This window comes from Phyllostomus discolor, chromosome 5 (assembly GCF_004126475.2).
Source record: "Phyllostomus discolor isolate MPI-MPIP mPhyDis1 chromosome 5, mPhyDis1.pri.v3, whole genome shotgun sequence".
In the NCBI taxonomy this organism is placed as follows: domain Eukaryota; kingdom Metazoa; phylum Chordata; class Mammalia; order Chiroptera; family Phyllostomidae; genus Phyllostomus; species Phyllostomus discolor.
In genome coordinates, this window is record NC_040907.2 from 29,760,199 (window position 1) to 29,780,992 (window position 20,794).

The 20,794-nt window shown below is 46.5% G+C and overlaps 2 protein-coding genes across 9 annotated transcripts in view; both read left to right on the forward strand.

Annotated features, from left to right (window-relative positions):
* KDM4A (lysine demethylase 4A) overlaps positions 1 to 1,317 on the forward strand; it is a 39,557-nt gene extending 38,240 nt beyond the window's left edge. For 2 of the 3 annotated variants that reach the window (XM_028511581.2, XM_036025908.1), the window contains exon 22: positions 90 to 230. In XM_028511581.2, the coding sequence (XP_028367382.1) occupies positions 90 to 230 (141 nt within the window). Of the gene's footprint in view, positions 1 to 89 lie in introns of all 3 variants that reach the window. The other variant, XM_028511582.2, reaches the window with a different exon arrangement.
* A 2,371-nt stretch (positions 1,318 to 3,688) lies between these two features.
* ST3GAL3 (ST3 beta-galactoside alpha-2,3-sialyltransferase 3) overlaps positions 3,689 to 20,794 on the forward strand; it is a 176,848-nt gene continuing 159,742 nt past the window's right edge. For 3 of the 6 annotated variants that reach the window (XM_028513277.2, XM_028513279.2, XM_036025910.1), the window contains exon 1: positions 3,693 to 3,827. The gene's annotated coding sequence lies outside the window, so the exon portion shown is untranslated. Of the gene's footprint in view, positions 3,828 to 20,794 lie in introns of all 6 variants that reach the window. The other 3 variants (XM_036025911.1, XM_036025909.1, XM_028513278.2) reach the window with 3 other exon arrangements.

Sequence of the window (20,794 nt, forward strand, 5' to 3'; positions counted from 1 at the left end):
GGAGGCAGGCAGGGACGTGTCCCCGTATTTGTTCTCGCGGTGGCTGGCTGGCTGCAGTGACCTCATTTGGCTCGCCTATTCTTCCACAGTCAGTAGCTTCAGACATGCGCTTCAATGAGATTTTCACAGAGAAGGAGGTCAAACAGGAAAAGAAACGGCAGCGAGTTATCAACTCCAGATACCGGGAAGATTACATTGAGCCCGCTCTGTACCGGGCCATCATGGAGTAGGTGCTTCCAGGAGCCGAGAGATCCCACGCCATTGAGGCAGGAGCTCTGTGGAGGCTCCACGGCACAGCAGACACGTGGAACTCTGAAGTCTCTAAAGTGAAGTTGTAAAATGCAAAGGAATGAAATAACTGACCTATCATCTTCTCACCCCACCCTCGTCGCATCTCCTCTAATGAAAGGACAAGCCGTTCTTGGACACCTGGCAGCAGCTGCCGAGCTGCCGGCTGAGAGCCCAGCACTGGAGTGCCGTGGCTGCACTGTCTCCAGTGGGTGCGCTCTGCTGGCTGGACTGTTGCCCTGTCCCTGGCTTAGGACTTAGCTTCCTCACGAGCACCTGCACCGCCTAGGAAGAGGTGCTGGTGCTTGCCCCCTCCTCCCCGTTTTGTATTTATGTGTGTGTGCGCGTGCGTGTGTGGGTGGGTGGTCTGGACCAGCTTTTGCCAGCCCCTAGCCTTTACTTTTCTTCCTTGCCTATCCAGGGCAAACAAAATGTGAAATTCTGCCCTCAGCTGAGCTGAGTAAAGGGCCCCTGGGGCTGGCTGGAGATGGGTGTGGCATCTGTCCCTTGAACTGCCGAAAGGGAGCTCTGGCCAAGCTGCAGTATTGACATGCAGAGGAGTTAGTGCCACCTCTTGGTCCTCTCTTGAAGAAGATAGGAGTGACATGGGCACATGCCCACATCCCTCTAAGCACAGAGCCCCCCAAGGCACAGTATTAGAGCGTGTGGGTGGGGAGGCTCGCCAAGGGGGATCTTAATGATGGAAGCAGGCAGAGCCTGGTGGGTGATTCTGTCGGCAGAAAATTGCAATCACGCAGGGGCTGGGAGGGATAAGATGAACTGGGGCCATTGGTGGCCGGGGGCAGGTTTGCCCCGGGTCGGGATGGGAGGGAGAGAATTTGGGAAGGGGGTGGGACTGGAGGGCAACACTGAAGGGGTTAAACAGGTTTTTGCTCCTCATGAATTTGTTTGCCTGGGCCCAGGATTGGAGGGCTTCACACTTGTACCCTATGTATACAAGAATCAGATTTATAATACTTCCCTGTTTTTTGTTACGTATGAACGCTATAAACCAAATTATTTTGAAAACTGGTGCATCACTTTGTCTTTAGCAATAAACTGTGTTGAGCAGAGGATTGGTTGTGTCTGCCCCAAGGAGCCCAAGTGGCCCAGGGTCAGGCTGGGGATGTATCTAGAGTCATAGGCTCTGGAGCAAGGCTGTGCATTTTAAGGAGACTCAGCCTGCAAAGATCTAGGACTCTGTCCTAAAGAGATGGGTTCCTGCTCAAATTCTGGTGTGGTGGCTCTGTATGGGGCCCAGCACGGTGGGATAGGGGAGCAGAGGGCACCTCTGGCCATGAGTACCTCTTTTTGCTTCCCCTTCCTTAGAGATTGGAAGGAGGTATTAAAGGAAAGACCAGACCGCCACTCAGCCTGTAGAACCAAATTTGAATCTCTTCTGGCCCACTTAATTGAGCTGGTCAAGTTCATCCCACAGTCTGTTTCACATAAATTGTTGAACCAGCTTGACAGGCAGTACATTTTAGGTGCTCGAAGAGCAAGGGACTCTACCCCCAGAGGCATCCCAGGGGGCTCCTGTAGCTGCTTGGAGCTGTCTGTACTTGGTGGCGAAGATTCCCTGGAGAAAGACCTGGTCCCTGTGCCTGGTGGTTTCCTGAAGTCTAGGTGGACAGGGACAGAGCAGCAGCAAGCCAGGAGGGGCCAGTGAATAGGTACAGGATTTAGAGACAGCAGAGCCACCAGGCACTCCGTTTCTGGGTGCAGAGAGGCTTGGGTCAGCTCAACAACTCAATGCTTCTTTGTGTCCTGGGGCTTGGGAGGTGGCTGCTTCCTGGTGTCTCTGGGGGGTGGGGGTGGGGGGGTTGCGTGGAGCTGGGAGCAGCAGGTTTCAAAGACATTTTATTTTATGCCAGCTCCCTCCTGGGGCCAAGAAAGGGAGATTGTTTTTTTGTGCAGCACCCAGTGATTCCCAGGGGGTCATCAGGTAAGACTGGGCAGAAGTCTAAATGGATTGGTGAGCCCTGAGAGCACACACCATTGGAGGAAAGGAACTTCCCCAGAATCGCCAGGGTCCCACTTCCTCCACTGACCCTACTTTACCTGGAAGAACTGTACAGCTGGGCTTCTTGATCTGATCCCAGCAGAGTTCTTAACTTTTTCTTGAAACTTGGTACTTTTTATTTTGGTCAGCCTAATAACCCTGGGAAAACCAAAGTTTAAAGACGTAATGAGATTTTATTTAGAGTGCACACAACAAGCAGTTGTATCCCTCACTGCCTGCCTGTCTGTCTAGTTGGGACAAGGTCTTGGGACTCATGCCAGGGAAGGGTGGGCTCACCTGTCTTAGGCAGGCTCCTCCTAGAGCCCTTTTGCTAGGGCAAAGTGCCCTCCTTTAGGGTAGAGTCTTTAGGTTGGCGACCAAGGATTGCAGCCTGAGATTTCCTCTTCCCACCTGAGGGACCACATTTAAATTATGCCCAGGTGTTGCCCTAGGTGCTGTGGCTCAGTGAATTGAGTGCTGGCCTGTAAGCCAGATCCCTCCGTTGGGGGCGTGCAAGAGGCATCACCTCTTTCACAGCAATGTTTCTCCCTCTCTCCTTCCCTTCCCCTCTCTCTAAGAATAAATAAACTTTAAAAAAGGATAAATCATGCGGCCTTGGTTGAATGAGGGAGTAGGATGGGAAAGAGCCGGGACCGCCGGAGCTGCAAAGGCTAAACGGGATGGGACGGGACGGAGTAGTCCTAACCCCGAACAAATTTTTTTTGCAAGGCTCAGATTGGTAATACAGAAGCGCAGCCTGAGAACCCCGTCCACCCTTAACTCACACGATAGCACAGGGTCGCCCAGCCCCTGCAGGCCAAAGCCTTGGGTCTCAAGGAACGAACCGGCAGTGCTCCTTGGCGTGGAACGCCACCCGGCACATTGCGCCCAGGAGGCCCCGCGCGCGTGGGCAAAGAAGCAGGCTCTGAAAGGCTGGGTCATCCTGGCGGACACAGAGTCGTGTGGCCATCAGACGTTGGCATCTCCAACGCACGCCCGCCGGGAAGGGGAGCCAGACACGGAGGAATCCTCCAGACGTCGGACGTGCTTCTGAGAACCCAGGCCAGGGCGTCAGCGCCGAGCTGGCGTCCGGGACCGCAAGACCCCTCAGCAGCCTCACACAGCCTGCGGCGCCGGTCCCCGCCCGCGGGCGGCGTGGTGGGCTCCGGAAACTCGGGGCTCCCGTGCCTTCGTGCCACTCCGGGGCTGTGCCCGCCCACTGGCCATAGCACAGCTCTGCATTGGTCATCCCGGCGCCCCGCCCGGCTCCTGCGCGTGGATTGGCCGCAGATGCCCGACTCCCGGCGAGGGCGCTGAGGCGGAGAGTGGGATTGGTGGTCTCGCCGTCCCCGGTCGCGGACGCGCGCTCCGCCCGCCGCTGCGTCCTCACTATGGCGGCGCCCATGCCGCCCGCCGCGTCCTGGGCGCCCCCCGGGGTCCCCCGCGGCTGTTGTCGCCGTCTCCCACGCCGTCGCCTCGGTCTTCCCGCTCGCGTCGGGCCGGGCGCCGCCTCCCCGCTGCCTTCCTTTTCGCTGCGGTAAGAGCCCATCCTGCGTGTGTCCGGGCGCAGCAGCCGCCGCGGCTAACGGTCAGCTCACCGCCCCTCCCCTCCCCCTTCGCCGCGGCCCCCGGGTCTGGGCCCCGCGCGCAGCCACGCGCGCTAGTGGTGGGGAAGGAGGGTTGGGGCACTGTAAGGTCCTCTCCTAATAATGAAGTCCGGAGGGGACCCGGGCTCACGCCGGGACCCCTGGACGACCTGGTGTCGGCAGGGGCAGGGGCTGCGAGGCCTCAGGGGAGAGGACAGATGGCTCCCGGCGGAACAGCTGAGGTCATCTGCGTGCGAGACCCCGCAGCGATGCGCACCTTGGCGCAGAGGACGGACGCGGTCAGCCCGGCGTCCGCTCCGCCGGGAGGAAAGAGAAGTCCAGGGACACCCCTAGCGGGAATCCGCCACGGACAAGAAGTGGTTGTCATCGCTGCACTGCCCGCCCGGTGTTTAGGGGACCAGGGTCGGTTTGAGTGGCAGAGTACGCCTCTCTTGCTTCCTTTGCAAGAGGAAATATCTCAGTCATGAGAGCATGTTTGATCAGGTTATTGTCCCATAAATGTTTTTGGATTCTTTTTCACAGCAGTGCCATTTTTATAATTCCTCGATAAACCTCATTTCTGTTTGTTTTCCCTGACCTATAAGAAAGGATTGAAACTGAATTGAACCATTGTAGTTAATTGAGAGAAGGACCAGTGGAGGTAGCTGTTACTTTGTTTAAAAAAAGATACATACTTTTCTGTGGCTATACTTTGAATTATCTATACTAGCAGATTTTCAACCTGTAATCTGCAAGAATACATGCAGTACCTGACTTTGACCTCTTTTCCCAGATTTTCAAATGAAAAAGTGACAACAGTCAACACAATAGCCAACCATAGTTGGTTGTGAATGAATCAAAATTATACCTTTTTTTTTTTTTTTTTTTTGGTGAGGCAGAGAAAATACACTCTTTAATGTGCTGCAGAATTTTTGTATTTAGTGTATGTGTGTGACAAGTGAAAAAAGTTAAAAGTCGCTGCTCTATGTACTATGGCTAGTTGAATAGGGTGGTAGAAAAAACCTCTTACTAGCCTTCTGAAAATAAGTCATTATGGGAAATTGGGTTATTTCTAAGTCATAATGACACTGGGCTGATGATCCCTGAACCATTTGGTGTACCTTCAAGTCAAAAGGATTAAAAGGCAGCTGGCACAAACGTTTATGACAAAATGGTATTTTCAAATAATCTTTTAAGGTAGTAGCTGCTCTTAAGATCAAAGGTTCTTAACTCAAGGACATTTAAAAAAAATACTTTACTGATTATTCTATTACAGCTGTCCCATTACCCCTCCTCCATCCCCCTGCACCCTGCCTACCCTTTCCCACCCACATTCCCCCCCTTCTAGTTCATGTCTATGTGTCAAAAGTTCTTTAGCTTCTACATTTCCCATACTATTCTTGCCCTCCTCCTGTCTATTTTCTACCTACCATCAATGCTACTTATTCTCCATACCTTTTCCCCCTCTCTCCTCCTCCCACTCCCCTGTTGCTAACCCTCCATGTGATCTCCATTTCTGTGGTTCTTTTCCTGTTCTAGTTGTTTGTTTAGTTTGTTTTTGGTTTGGTTTTAGGTGTGGTTGTTAATAATTGTGAGTTTGCTGTCCTTTTACTATACATGTTTTTGATCTTTTTTTTAGATAAGTCCCTTTAACATTTCATATAATACGGGCTTAGTGATGATGAACTCCTTTAACTTGACCTTATTTGGGAAGCACTTTATCTGCCCTTCCATTCTAAATGAAAGTTTTGCTGGATAGAGCAATCTTGGATGTAGGTCCTTGCCTTTCATGACTTGGAATACTTCTTTCCAGCCCCTTCTTGCCTGCAAGGTCTCTTGAGAAATCAGCTGACAGTCTGATGGGAACTCCTTTGTAGGTTACTGTCTCCTTATCTCTTGCTGCTCTAGGATTCTCTCCTTCATTTTTACTTTGGCTAATGTAATTATGATGTGCCTTGGTGCGTTCCTTCTTGGGTCCCACTTCTTTGGGACTCTCTGAGCTTCCTGGACTTCCTGGAAGTCTGTTTCCTTTGCCAGATTGGGGAAGTTCTCCTTTATTATTTGTTCAAATACCTTTTCCACTTGTTGCTCTTCCTCTTCTCCTTTTGGTACCCTTATAATTCGGATGGTGGAACATTTAAAGATGTCCTGGAGGTTCCTAAGCCTCTCCTCATTTTTTTGAGTTCATATTCCTTCATTCTTTTCTATGTGGTTGTTTCTTCCTTCCTTCTGGTCCACTCCATTGATGTGAGACCCAGCTTTCTTTCCATCACTATTGGTTCCCTGTGTATTTTTCTTCATTTCACTTATTGTTGCCTTCATTTTTTCATCTAATTTGTGACCCAAATCAACCAATTCTGTGAGCATCCTGTTCACCAGTGTTTTGAACTGTGCATCTGTTAGGTTGGCTATTTCTCGGTGGCTTAAAAGGATGGGTTCTGGGGCTTCATTTGTTCTTTTGTTTGAGCCATCTCTCTCTCTCTCTTTTTTTTTTTGGTCTGGTCACACCTGTCACGTATGAGGGGCGGAGCCTTAGGTGTTCACCAGGGTGGGGCACCCCAGTTGCTGGGTTGTGATGCTGTATGTGGGAACAGGGTCCGAGAGGGAACAGTGGCACTTGCTCCACTCTCTGCCGATTTCAGTCCCTTCCGCTGCTTCCCCCAAGCAAACTGGACCTTTCTGGTATATTTCTCATGTGGATGGGCTTGTGTACCCCGTGGGTCTCTCCAACGACCTCGCCTGTGAGGCTGGGAGTCTCCCTGCACCTCAACCCCCACAGGTGTTTTCAGTCAGTGCCCCGAGGCTCTATTTCCCAGCGCTGGGATCCTGGGTTTCAGGCAGCGCCTTGCTTCACAGTCACCGCTTCTCTGGGTCTGCCGGTTGCCACCCCTTGGCTGGGGTCTGCCAGCGCCGCTTGCGCACCCAGGGTCTGCCCTATGTGCCCGGTCCCAATGCTCTTTGAGCAGCACAACCCCTCTCCGCCCGGCTTCCCGACTCCGCCCCTCCTACCGGTCTGGATGAACGTGTCTATTTTAACTCCTTGGTTGTAGGACTTCCAATCAGTTCAATTTTCTGTCAGTTCTGGTTGTTATTCTGTTTCTAAAGTGGTGTTATCCCTATCTTGGTTGTGCGAGGAGACACAGTGTGTCTACCGATGCCTCCATCTTGGCCAGAAGTCTCAAGGACATTGTTGGTGGTGAACCTCTCCATTTCACGTTACATGAGGAAATAAGATGTGCATATTTTTAGAAATTAATTGACTTTGGATCGCCATAGTGTCTATTAAGTATATATTGTGTGCAAAGCAATGCAACTGTGGGCAATGCAAGACCTATCAGGTATAAGGCTTATTCTAATGGGCCTCTGCATTAGTTGTGGGAATAAAGGACACACTGGACATTGGTAACTAATGATGTGGTCTCCTGAACTCTGAGACAGTAGGCACAGTGACACTGCAGGAAAAGGGGTCCAATTGAGGCATGAGTGGGCAGGGCTGGGTGGACGATAAGGAAGGAGAAGCGGGGAAGTGAGAAAGTGAGGATGGTGACGGTGGCAGGAGAGAACCCAGAACGCTCACGGCAGTTCCAGGGCGTGTCCTGTTGGGAGAAGTGCACCAGGCGGTTGCACAAGCGAGGGGGCATCAAACCAAGAAAACCAAGAAGTAACTTTTCCTGGGTGGCACAGAGGATGATCAAGTAACAGTATTTACCGCAGATGGCACTGCAGCCAGCTGTTAGAAAAGCAGTACAACAGCACTTGACTTGCCTGGATGTGTGTCTGATTAACCTCAGCTTTGTGGAGTAACAGTCCGCTCCACTAACCAGGATTCACACTTTAAGAACCATTCTTGCCTATCTTCCTTCCCCCCGGCCCCCTACCAGGTTCGGTCGGCTGCCCCGTCTTTTGAGGCTGCCTCTGCATTATTTCTGGCATCTGCTGCTTTTTGTTCCTGCTGTCATCACACTGATGTAGGGCTTCGATGTTCTGTTCCCTTGACTTATTGCAGGAACCCCTGACATTTTTGCTTTCCTTCCGTCTCTCTTGTGTACTGCTGTCCCTTTCGGATATCTCGCTTCCCCAGCCAGGACTCAGTGGCTCCCCACTATCCGTTGAGTTAAGCACAGACCAGCCTGGCATGGGCGGTATGGGTAAACTCACTTTTTTTCTTTTTTCTTAGATTTTTATTGTATTTTCCAGATCAGTGGCATTGTTTGCTCTTTGTGCTCTATATCTTGGCTCATGTTGCTTCTTCTGCACTGAAGGACCCCTTTCAGTCTTTAATCCTGGGTCCTCACCCATGTGTCAGGGCCATTTGATACAGAATTTCCTTTGTGAAACTTTTCGTTCTATTTTTTAAAGATTTTATTTTTTGAGAGAGGGAAACGGGGAGAAAGAGAGGGAGAGAACTATTGATCTGTTGCCTCTGGTACACCCCCCAAATGGAGACCTGGCCAGCCATTCAGGCTCATGCCCTGACCGGAAACCGAACCGGCGATCTTTCGGTTTGCAGGCTGGCACTCCAACCAGAGCCACACTAGCCAGGGCCTTTGTGAAACTTTTCTGTACTTGATTCCCCGTCTAGATGGGACTTATCTCTTGCTTCAACTGTTATAACACCAGAGTCTGACTTTTTGCCTCAGTTGCCAACATAAGACAAGCTCTTTCAAGAGATGGAATGTCTTCCTCATCATGTAGCGCAGTGTTGTGTACATAGTAGGGCTTGGCAGATGTATTTATATTGAATACAGTTTTGAACGAGGATCAGGATGGCTGCAAAGAAAGTTCTTTGTGTAAACAAAGTATTTATTACAAAATCTGTAAATAAAGTTACTTACGTGAGAGAATTACTTACTAAGAGATCTGCTGTATTGGTGTGGACAGCCCGGGTTAGGCCGCATTAACAGGAAACCCTTGAGACTTAAGTGGCTCCACAGAACCCCAGCTGGCTCCTCTCTCATCCCGCATGTTCACCAGCACGCGTGCACTCAGGGGCCCTGGCTGATGGAACCTCCCTCTTAATGTGGTATTTTCACGGTCATTTTGATCACGTGAAGGACGGTGGTCAGAGGACACTGGCTTTTAACGTTTCTGTCCCAAAGTGGTGTGTGTCACTCTCACATTTCATTGGCTAAGGCAAGTGACGTGGCGGTGCCTAACTTCAGAAAAGCAGGGAGTTGCAGTGTCAGCACGTAAGCAAAGAGCCAGAAATGATTTGCGAACAGCACAAGTGACTGTTACATCTCTAAGAGTACCACGGCCCACAGAGCAGGAGTCCCCAGCCTCTGTGCTGCAGACGGTACAGGTCCGGCCTGTTAGGAACCGGGCCACGCAGCAGGAGGTGAGCTTGAATGTAACATGCTGGCACCATCCTGAAACCACCACCCCCCACCCCATCCTCCATCTGTGGAAAATCGTCTTCCATGCAACCAGTCCCCAGTGCCAAAAAGGCTGGGGACTGCTGCCATAGACGATGAGAGGTAGCAAAATCAGATGGGCTGCCTGAGACCAACTTTGACATTAGCAAGAAATAATAGCTCTAACTAGGCATGGGAGTGAGGGGGAATTGGGAAGTCAGAACTTCGCTATAAACACTATAAATGCCACAGGCTAGGGCTGTCGATAAAATGGCTTCTGTTATATCCCAGCACAGACCTTCCTGAGGGCACACAGTTGTGATAAACACAGGAATGGTCCTGAGACATCCAAAAAAGTTAAATTACATTTAAGATATTCAATTTAAGAAGCCAGGAAATGTGTAATACTTGAGGTACATGTTCACTTGAGTGGTTAACATAACAAAGGAATCTTAGTTCAACCTCATTGGTTTAATTGAGTTTAATGGAGGCTATCAAACCTTGGTGATTGGGGAGGAGATTTCACTTCCGATGAAGAACGGAAGCATGGAGTGGGTCTGGAGCCTTGGTTCAGGAGGTGGGACCTGGCTTCGAGTGTTGGCTCTGCTGCTCATTGTCGAACATTGAGCGAGTGTCTCGTTGAGCCTGAGTTTCCCTGTCGGTGAAATGCACCGGGCGGTTATGAGGGCCACATGAGCTCATGTCAGTGCTTCGCACTGTGCCTGGTTCAGAGGAGGCACTCGTGGCTGTGCTCGCATTCCTCAGCAACGGCTACAGCAGGATTTGAAAGAAACTGAGATGCCAGGTGAGGAAACCGCAGGGATACGGGTAGAAGGGTTTCTCCCTCCGAGGGTTTCCTACCTTTGTTCCCTTCCCTGGGTAGCGTTCTTGCCACATCTTTATTATCTTCACATCTGTCATCCTTTCCTTAGTTGTATCCGTGTCTGTGTCTCCCACTGGACTAGGCGCTCTTGTCATCCCACAAGTGTTCACTGAGCACGAGCTCTCTTCAGGCTCTGCTGGGTCCTGGCGTTCAGCATAATGCATATGAAAGGTGTGTCCCTGGCCTCAGTGTGGTGGGACCAGAAGCCAGTAAACCAGCGGTTAGAATACATTGTAACAAGGGCTGTGCTTGTGGATTCTGTGGGATCTCCTGTGTTCCAGAGAAGTTCACACCTAACCTAAGTCTTAAACAATCACTAGTTATTAGCTGGGTGGATTTGGGGGGCCAGTGGGGTTAAACGCTTTTCAGACAGAAAATAATATGTGCAGTAACCTAGAAACAAGTGGTTGCATCCTGAAGCTGCTTGAATGGCAAAGGTCAGGGTATGGTTGGGGATGCTGTGCAGGCTGTGAAAGTCAGGTTGTGAAGGCTCTGTCTTGCAGGGAGCCACTCGAAGGATTCAGAGGCAGGAAATGACTGTATCATCTTTCCCTTTTAGGGAGGTCTTTGTGTGTGGAGGAAGCAGAGGAGTGAGTGTCCCGTTCCCCTCACATGGGAAGTTCTGGGGTCTGCGACAGTTGTACAGGGCCTGCCACACAAGTCACACAGTGTTTATGTATGAGGAGGGGTTAGAATGAGGCGAGGCTGGAGGGAAGGACACCGGGTAGGCTGTTGCAGTAACACGAGCACCGTGTCCATGACCTCCCTAGGGACAGAAGAGAGTGCTGTTAATGAGTCCATAGACCAGGATTTTAGTCTTGGTTTCACCAGTTTCTATGGAATGACCTCGAGCAAGCTTCAGAACCCCTTGTGTCTTACTGGTTTTCAAATATTTAAAATGGAGATAAAAATCATTATCTTTCAAGGTTGCTTGAGGATTAAGCTTACAAATATAAAAAAACCCTGGTACTATGCCCTGGCTGGTGCAGCTCAGTGGATTGAGCGCGGGCTGCTAACCAAAGGGTCACCAGTTCAATTCCCAGTCAGGGCACATGCCTGGGTTGTGGGGCAGGTCCCCACTGGGGACCATGTGAGAGGCAACTGCACATTGGTGTTTTTCTTCCTCTCTTTCTCTCTCCCTTCCCCTTTCTCTAAAACTAAATAAATAAAATCTTAAAAAAAACACCTGGTACTGTACTATTAGACACAATCTCTTATAATAAAATTACTAGTTTTAGGATTCCTAATGTTTAGTATGTAACCTGGTTCATAGTAGGTGGTCATTAGCCTTAAAACCCACCACCTAGAGATAACTACCGCCGACAGTGGTAATGCTGGTTTGGGAGTTTTAGGCATGAGGGAATTATTCCAAGACTGACAAGGAAGGATTGATACGACTATTGTATCAGTTTAAACACACTCTAAATGCCAGCAGAGTACCTGTGGCTGCTCAGCTGCTCCCGGCCCTCCCTCAGAAGTCACACGCGGACGTACACATACTGTCGACACTGATGTAGGGATGCGCTCGCTGCATGGGCTGCTCAGGCGTGTGCAGTATCCTTCGGTCTGTCGCTGTTGTTGTCATGGTTGCCTGCCCCCTTCTGAAATTCTTCTCCCCCTCAGTCTTCTGAATGTGTTTGTAAATATTATAATGGGTTTTTAAAAAAGATTTTATTTATTTTTAGAGAGAAGGAAAGGAAGGCAAAAAGAGAGGGAGAGAAACATCAAAGTGTTGTTGACTCTCCTACGGCCCCTACTGGGGACCTGGCTCGTAACCCAGGCATGTGCCCTGACTGGGAATCGAACCCGTGACCTTTTGGTTTGCAGGCTGGCACTCAATCCACTGAGCCACACCAGCCAGGGCTAGGGCTTTAATTTAGATTTGTTCTCCATTAGGTTCTTCCCTGGACACCCTGCCTGACAGGTACTGCTCCTCTCTGAGCTCCTGTACAACTTAATTTATGTTATTCTGATTGACTGTCATCTTATGCCTTGTTTTATTGTTTGTATGCATGTCAGTAAATTTCCCTTTTCCTTGATGTCAGTTTTTCTTACAAGATAATGGAAAGATGTCATGTTAATGTGTTTCTTAACGTGTCCTGAAAGCCCACTGAAACCTTGTGTTTGAAATACATTAAATATAGGTTAGAAAATTCAATTACTAAGTCTTTAAAGTATATGAGGGAGGGCAAAAAAAAACCCACCCCAGAATTTATAAAGAGTTGTGTATTCTTACATGTTTAAACCTCAGTCACCTGCAAAGAAGTCTCCATTTGATGCACCATTTGATGCAATACACCTATCGAGGTGTTTTTTCCATTGCTAAAAACAGTGTTTGAACTTCTCAATTCTGATGCCTTTTAATGCTTCTGCTGTTTTTTGTTTCACATTTTCCACACTGGCAAAACATTTCCCTTTGAGGACTTTTTTCATCTTGGGAAACGAAAAAAGAAGTCACTGGGGCAATAATATCTGGTGAAAAGGGAGGGTAGGGCACGGGGGTGATGCCATTTTTGGTCAAAAACTGCTCAACACAGATAGCACTGTGTGGACAGGTGTGCTCGTAAGTCACCCTTTATGAAATGGGAAAACATGTTGAAAGAGTCTTCAAAAAATTCACGGAAGCTGAACGCAGCCTCTCACAACAATGCCAGCTGGTACACTGATACTGATGTGTTCCTAGAATACTTACCTAGCGGGGAAACCTGTACTACAAGGGGCCCTCCTTCTAGAAGATGATTCTGGGATTTTTTTTGGGTCCCCCTCTTCTTATTAGTGATTCTCAGACTTTTTGGCCTCAGGACCCCTTTATAAGTTTAAAAATTGTTGAAGACTCCAAAGAACTTTCATTTTTGTGGGTTTTGTTTATTAATATGTAATACACCAAAAATTACTGAAAAATTTTAAATCATGAGAATACATAAGCACCCATTCCATTAGCCTCTAGAAGACTCTGCGGGAGCCTGGTGAGAGAATGAGAGTGAACAAGGCAAACGGTGTCTGGGGATCATTATGGAAATGGTTCCAAACCGCTGGATTCACTGAAAGGGTCTCAGGGTCGCTCAAGGGTCCTTGGATTGCAGTTTGAAAACTCCTGGCATACAGATGTGAGCGTTTTTATAAGTGACACTTTTACCTTTTTGGCAATGGAAACATAAAGGTAAAAAAAACTGCCAGACATGTTTTCAAAATGCACTCAGTGTAGTTTCTTTAAACAAAAAACTAAAAAACTAGTTTCTAGCCTTTGTTAAGACATCTCCTTTACCTGGAAAGGACAGATGTGTGCATTTTTGGAATATCTGCTAGGTACATCCTTCTAGCAGACATTTGCCATCCCAGAACATATCAGCGAACTTGGAATACCAGTATTTTTGTGAGAGGAGTATGCACCTGCTCTTTCAGTTTCAGAAATCTTACATGCATTTGGCCAGATGATAACCAGAAACTTCTTTGAGGTACAAGAGTTTCATGGTTACTCACCGTCTTGTTGTCAGGTTTAGTTAAGGCCCTGTTTAAACATCCAGTGTTTCTGAAGTTGACCACATTGACGTCATCTTGTAGCAAAAACGACGGCACTGCATCACAGAATGGATGGAGACGTGACGCCGCCGCTGCCCCCCATGCTGTGGCGCTTTCACGCTTCTCGAGGGTTCCCTGAGCCTCGTGTGCCTCAGGACAGGTGACATGGCGATTGTGTGAGGAGGCCAGTGTCAGTAAAGTTCACGAGTAGGAGTTCTGGTATTTTCTTTTGATCACCGTGGTGAATCATTTTGAGTACCCTTTGAGATTGGCCCTGCCTATCCGCAGGTTCTGCATCTGTGGGTTTAACCAACGGGGAATTGAAAATCCTTGGGGGTGGGGTGGAGGGCAGTGTTACATTGTTGCTGACATGTACTGCTGAGTTAGGCCTAGGTGGTTGAGTCTGCATTGAACATGCACAGCCTTATTTTTTTTTCTTGTCCTTATTCCCTAAGCAATACAGTATAACAACGGTTAAAATAGCACTTATAATGTATTAGGTATTATAAGTAATTTGGGATGATTTAAAGTATATGGAGGGAGGGGAAAGGTTATATGCAAATACTAAGGCGTTTTATATAAAGCAAATACTGTGCCATTTTATAAAAGGGACTTGAACATCCACAGATTGTAGTATAGAACCTAGAACCAACCCCCCTGGGATACTGGGGGAGGACTGTCTGTCCTGTCTGAAGGTGGATGGCCTGAGCTATTACAATAGCATTTTCTTGCTGCTACGTTCGCCTTCTCCAGGCTGTCCTCCATATTGCTACTTGAGTGATCTTTCTGAAATACAGATCTGACTAGGTCTTTTCCCTGCTTAATCCCTCAGTGGTTCTTCATTGCCAGTGGGATAAATTTCAGACTCCTTAGCATGGTGTCTAAGGCCTCTTACACATTTTGCCGCTTCAGCTTTTTTACTGAAGCTTTCCCTAAACCTCACAGATGGACAGCTATTAATTTTCACCATCTCGTAATGTCAGTACTGTGTTCCTACCTAAAGTGCACGAGTCACGCTGCTCTTGAGGGCAGGCACCGCTGTGTTCCTGTGTTGTACTCGGGTGCACGGTAATGGCTTCCGCCTGGATCGATGAGAGGACAGCTCCCAGGGTAGTTCCAGTATAATTATCCTACAATATTAATTTCTTTCCTTGCCTTTTAAAAAAGATATGGATGGATAAACAATAATGAAACTACTACATAGGCCTAAGACATCCAAAATCTCTGAGAATTCTTGGCCGGGTAACTCAGTTGGTTAGAGTGTTGTTCCAGTATGCCAAGGTTGTAAGTTCGATCCCTGGTCCGGGTGCGTATAAGGGGCAACTAATTAATGTTTCTCTCTCTAAAATCATTAAACATATTTTTAAAAAGTGTAAAAGTTTTAAAGCTCTCATGCAAGCTTTTGCTACATGTGTGTCCACACACACGGTCTGGAGCGGAGGTTTACCAGCTGCCCTGCGGGCCGGACTGGAGCCGCCATGCTCCCCCACCCTCACCCGTCCCAGTGGTGGTGTTGACGGCTCTGGGGCTATGGTTTTCCAATTCCAGTTTTCAGGACGTGCTGCCTTCTCCCAACCACCTTCAGGGCCAGCCACCACTTTGTTATCTCAATTGGCTTGGGCAGGGGACAGTTATCTTTCTAAACATTCCAGTTGACTGTTCTCAAGACCGATCACATTCAGCATTTTTAAGCTTTCACATAAAAGCCACCTTTTTCCAATAAAAAAAATTATGTCTAGAACCCTCGTCCTTGGAACACCATTGAAAAAATAAGCAAAACCAAACCTTAACAGCTCCTATTCAGAAAGTTTTCTTTTGTCTGTTGGTTTCTGGTTTAAACAAATAAAGCAGATGAACTTAAAACATGAAAAACTGAATTCTGTGTTGTTGTTTTTTTAAATTTTTACCTCACTCCCTTAGGCTTTTTCTTAGTTACTTCTAAAGGGGCATCTCACCAGGGACAAAAACATTTTCAGCTTTTCCTTTCTGTCTTCTATTTTTAAAACCTTGATAGGTACCTAATTTCTAGTTAGAAAGTCGTGGACAGGCCGTGTTGCAGGGGTCTGGGCCCAGTAGGGAGGACAAACCACAAGGTGCTGTGAGCAGGTCAAGTTCACTGTGAGAATCGTGCACTGTAACGGAACTGGAGCACTGTGAAATGAGCCACTAAGCAGTGAGGAGAATTAAGCCCAGGGAGAGACGCCCAGCATCACTCAGCCTTCGGGACGCAAAGCAAAACCACAGCGAGCTGCCTGCCCTCCACCCAGCTCTAATTGTCCAGTTTTGCACATCTTTTTTTGGTTCCATTTTCTTGGTTCTCTTTTTCAGATGCTAATTATGCTTCCGCTGAATCTCCTGTGACTGCCACTGCCAAGTGTTTTTGTTTTGTTTTGGTAATCCTTTTAAACGTTTTTATTTTTCACTTCATCTTGCTCATTTTTTCTCTGTCATGGCCTGCATGTCTGTTACTGTGTTTTCAGCAGTGTCCACTTTCTTCTCTTCCATTGAAATTTTTGTTTTTGTGATGGTGTCGTTTTTCTTTGTTTACTTCTATTGAGTGCTGATTTCATTTTATTTTAAAGATGTTTTACTGTCTTCTCCCTGAGCTCTCCCTTTAATCTCTGCTGTTGGTTCGCCCTTGTTTTATAGACTGAGCAGACCGGGAGAATCTTTGTTAATGGTCTTTATCTGTTCTGTGACAAAATGTTTTCTGTTGAATGGTCTTCATCTACCATTGTTGCCCCTTCCCCTCCCCCATTCCTTTCTCCCACTTTTGCTGCAGTATTTTTGTATAGATCCTGTACAGATTCTGTTTTGTGTAGATTCTTTTTATTATTGTTCCGATAAAGTCTTGCCTCTTCAAATGAAAAATGTTACATAACTGAAGCCAGGTCGTTTGGGTTTGAATCCTGGCTCTGCCACTTACTAGCACTCTGAACTTAGACAAGATAATTCGACCTTAGTTTCTTCTCCATATAATGGTAATGATAACCTCATAGGATTGTTGAGAAGATACATTGAATTAAATCATACAGATCTCTTAGAACTGTGGCTGGTTTGCAGTAAAGTAGCATGAATAGGAGCAATATTAATTATTTTATCCCTCATATTGACTTGCAATTAGAAAGTGCACAATTATACATAGAATAATTTAATATATTGCATATTTATTAACTACTTAAATCTGCTTAGTCATGCATAAAGTCTGAATAGGAGGTGTGTGTTCAGCAAAAATGTCATAAAAAATTGATGAGCTTTTCAGTAACTTGTTTGGGAAGCTGGATAATAAATAGTACGTGATAACTTCTAATTAGCTCGCCTCAAAATACTCACAGGAGACATGCTTAGGAAATGCTTTGTGGCTTTTGCTCCATGTAATTTTGTTATAATTGAGTTCATATCCATTATGGCTAATATTGGAAGGTAGGTGAAATTCTGACATTTCAGGCAAAAAATTGTTGCCTGGGATAATTCTGAACCGCCCCCCCCCCCCCCCCGGAAAAAAAAAAACACCAAACAGATAGTAGGATGTTTTAGAAATGACAAGAATTTGCTTCATTGAGTTCAAATTTTAATTAATTTTCAATGGCTAATTAAAATAACCTAGCTTTATGTACCTTATTGTCTTTGTACCTTTTTAAAATGCATACTATTACTGACTGAATATTCAGTCAACAAACATAATTTTTGAATACCAAGCAGGGATACAATGGTGAACGAAATAGACATGTTTCCTGCCTGGATTAGCCAGAATATCAGTATTTAACAAATACTGTTAGGTCACGGGTGTGCTACGTGATGGGAGGGGGACACAGGTGCTGTGGAAGTTGTCACAGGGAGACCCGTAGGGTGAGTGGGCATTGGTTAGGTGATGTGCTGGGGTCCGGAAGGCTTCTGGCCTGATGCTGGGGGAGAACACGGCAAATTCAGAGCTCTGAAGACATTCAGTGTTGCAGACTCACTGGGGTTAGGTGGGAATAGAGGCTGGAGATGTGGGAGGAGAGGTGGGCAGGGGCCAGATCACGCAGAGTCTTAATAGGCCTTGTTAAGGAGTTTGAGACTTTGCCATAAGGATAGTGGGGAAATTCACAAAATGAAATAAATTCACACAGGCTGCTGTGTGGAGAATGAATTGGGGAGGAGCAAGAATGGAGGTGGGAGGCTCATTCGTGGGCTGTGGTCCAAACAAAAGATTGGAGTATAGTGACTTGAACTAGGATGGTGGTAGGATGGATTCAAGACACATTTAACAGATGAAATTCGTAGGACTTGATACTTGATCATATCTGGAGGTGGGGATAAGAGTGAGAAGGGCGTTAGTGACCAGGATAATTTCCAGGTTTCCAGCAGAAACATCTGTGAAGGTGTTGCCCCTTATTGAGACAGTGAACACTGGAGAAAGAGGAGGTGGTGTGCTGGGGAGTCGGAGGCATCTGCGAAACATCTAGATGGTCACGTAGAGCAGGAAATGAAATAAATGGTCTTGGAACTTAGGAAAGATACCTGGACGGAATACATAAAGTTTGGGATAATGATGGTGAACGAAGTCACAAAAGTGGAATGAGGTTGCCTCAGGGGTATCTGAGGAATGAGAATTGTAAAGAGCCTCAGTATCCCAAACTTCTCTCTACAGTAAAAAATTTTATATTTATGTATATATACACACACACAAATTACACCTTTAGTATATATTACTTTGTGGAATGTGTACTAACTATTATTAATTATGTCTACAGTGGGGGGCATATAATTAGAAATATATTAATTTATTTAATTTTAAACCAACACTTCTTAAGTGTTGGTATGTATTAGATGCTGTATTATTAAATGTGGATGATTCAGAGACCTAAGTCATAGATTCTGCTTTCAAACTGCATGCTAAATTCTTTGCAGAGACAGAAAAATGAATAAGATGCTTTATAAATGCTATGATAAAGGTAAGCATGGGCTGTTAAGGGAGCACAGACAGCCACAGTGTAGGGCTATAAAAGGAAAGCTTCCTGAAGGAAGTACAACTTGAACACGGCCCTGAAAGGTGGGTTGGCGCTGCTGGGCAAGGAAGGCAGAGAAAGGGCTCTCACCACCGTGCTGTTCCTCCTCACACAGTTTCGGGCGCCAGTCGGGAGCCAGATCCGGTCCTGTGCACTGAAGAGTGAGCAGGAAGTGGGAAGTCAGACAGCTCCAGGGTCGAAGTCTGAGTGTGACTGTCTTAGTGTCCTCTGTGCCTTGCATCGTCCCTGGCACTTAGTGTTTGTGGCAGTAGCTTTGGACTTAAGAGAGATGCCTCCTTCTCTAAGATGAACCCGTGAGGAGGACTGAGTGGAGACGGCCGTGTGCGCCCTCCTCGCAGCCAGCGGAGAGCGCACTGCACGCAGCTGGCAGCTGCGGCTCCTCACCCGCGAGTCTTCCTCCAGCTGTGCGAGGAGGCCAGGGCCCTCCCCATGACCAGAGACACTCCTGGCTTTAACCTGTTAGCTTTTCATGTTTTATCCTAGTCTTTTTTGGTTGAGTATATGATACTTGTATCTTAATATCTTTTCAATATTATTTCATGTGTTTCCCATGTGAAATTCTTAAAATATTTTCATAAACAACATCTTAAGTGACATAACCTCTTATTTGGATATTTATTTGGACATTTATTTGAGCATTTAGTTTAAAATTCTCTTTTTTAACTTTTAATTTTGAAATAATTTCAGACGTACAAAAAAGTTGCAAAAATATTGTGAAGGATTTCTATATATCGTACCTCCAGCTGGGCTGTGGCGGTGCCTGTCAGAGGCACTCTGTTGCAGAGTTGCTCTTGCCCCTCTGTACTCAGTAAGTGTCTCCTGGGGAGATGCTGTGAGACTGTACATGATCCCATTTCTCAAAATTTTACCCATTAATTTTACCATCCTTTGATTTTTTTAGTTGAATTATTACTAAAATGTTTGCTGAATGGTGACTTTTTTCTAATTACCTTATTCCTTCTGCATTCATTAGTTGACATTCTAAAAGAGAGTTTTCTCCTCTCCTCATTTATTACATTCTTTTTTTAAAAAATTATCAATTTATAGAGAGAGAGGAAGTGTAGGTGGGGGGGGGACATCAGTGTGAGAGCAACATCAATAGGATGGATACCTCTTGTTCTCGCCCTGACCAGGGACTGAACCCACAGCCTAGGTGTGTGTCCTGATGGAGAATCGAACCCACAACCTTTCGGTGCAAGGGACGACGCTCCAACCCACTGAGCCGTGTTGGCCAGGGCTCATTTATTACACTCTTATTTAATGGGTTAGAATGCTCCAGGTCCGGCCATCGGGAGGAGCCCCTCCTGCTGGCCTCTTTTACGTGTACTCACTCTCTGAGCATTTTCCTACTTTCAGGCACAACAAATGTTTTGCCATCTGGAAGAGCAAATCCTCATCTCATTATTTTTTACTTAAAAAAATTCTTAGCTTCTCTTGGGCCTGGAGTCTTCGAATTAACTTTAGATTTTTTCTAAAAGATTTTATTTATTTATTTTTAGAGAGGGAAGAGAGGGAGAAAGAGAGAGAAACATCAATGTGCGGTTGCTGGGGGTCATGGCCTGCAACCCAGGCATGTACCCTGACTGGGAATCAAACCTACGACACTTTGGTTCTCAGCCTGCACTCAGTCCACTGAGCTACACCAGCCAAGGCCGAATTAACTTTAGATTTTAGAAAAATTATGGATTTTGACTAGAGTTAGGCTGCATTTATAGAGAACTGACATATTTCCATTACTGAATCTTCTCACTTAGGAACCTGTTATGTCTCCATATGTATTTGGGTCTCTTATGTCTTTCGGTAAAAATCTTGCCCATTTCCGTTTAAGTTTATTTTTAGATATTTTGTTGACTTTGTTGCCATCATGAATGAAAAGTTTTTTCTAATTGGTTATTGCTGGTACAGTTTTTAAGATGCTTTTGGTTTAATCTTACAGTCATCTACTTTATTGAACTTAGTATTCTGGTGTTTGTACGGTTGATTCTCTTGACTCTTCTAGGTGGACAGTTACAGAATCTGTAACTGATAACTTTTTATCACTTCATTTATAATATTTATATGTAACTTCTTTCATATGTTATCTCATGGCTAGGATATCCGAGTGAGTGTGGGGCAGGGTGATCCTGGGAAGTCTCCTGGGCTGATGTTAT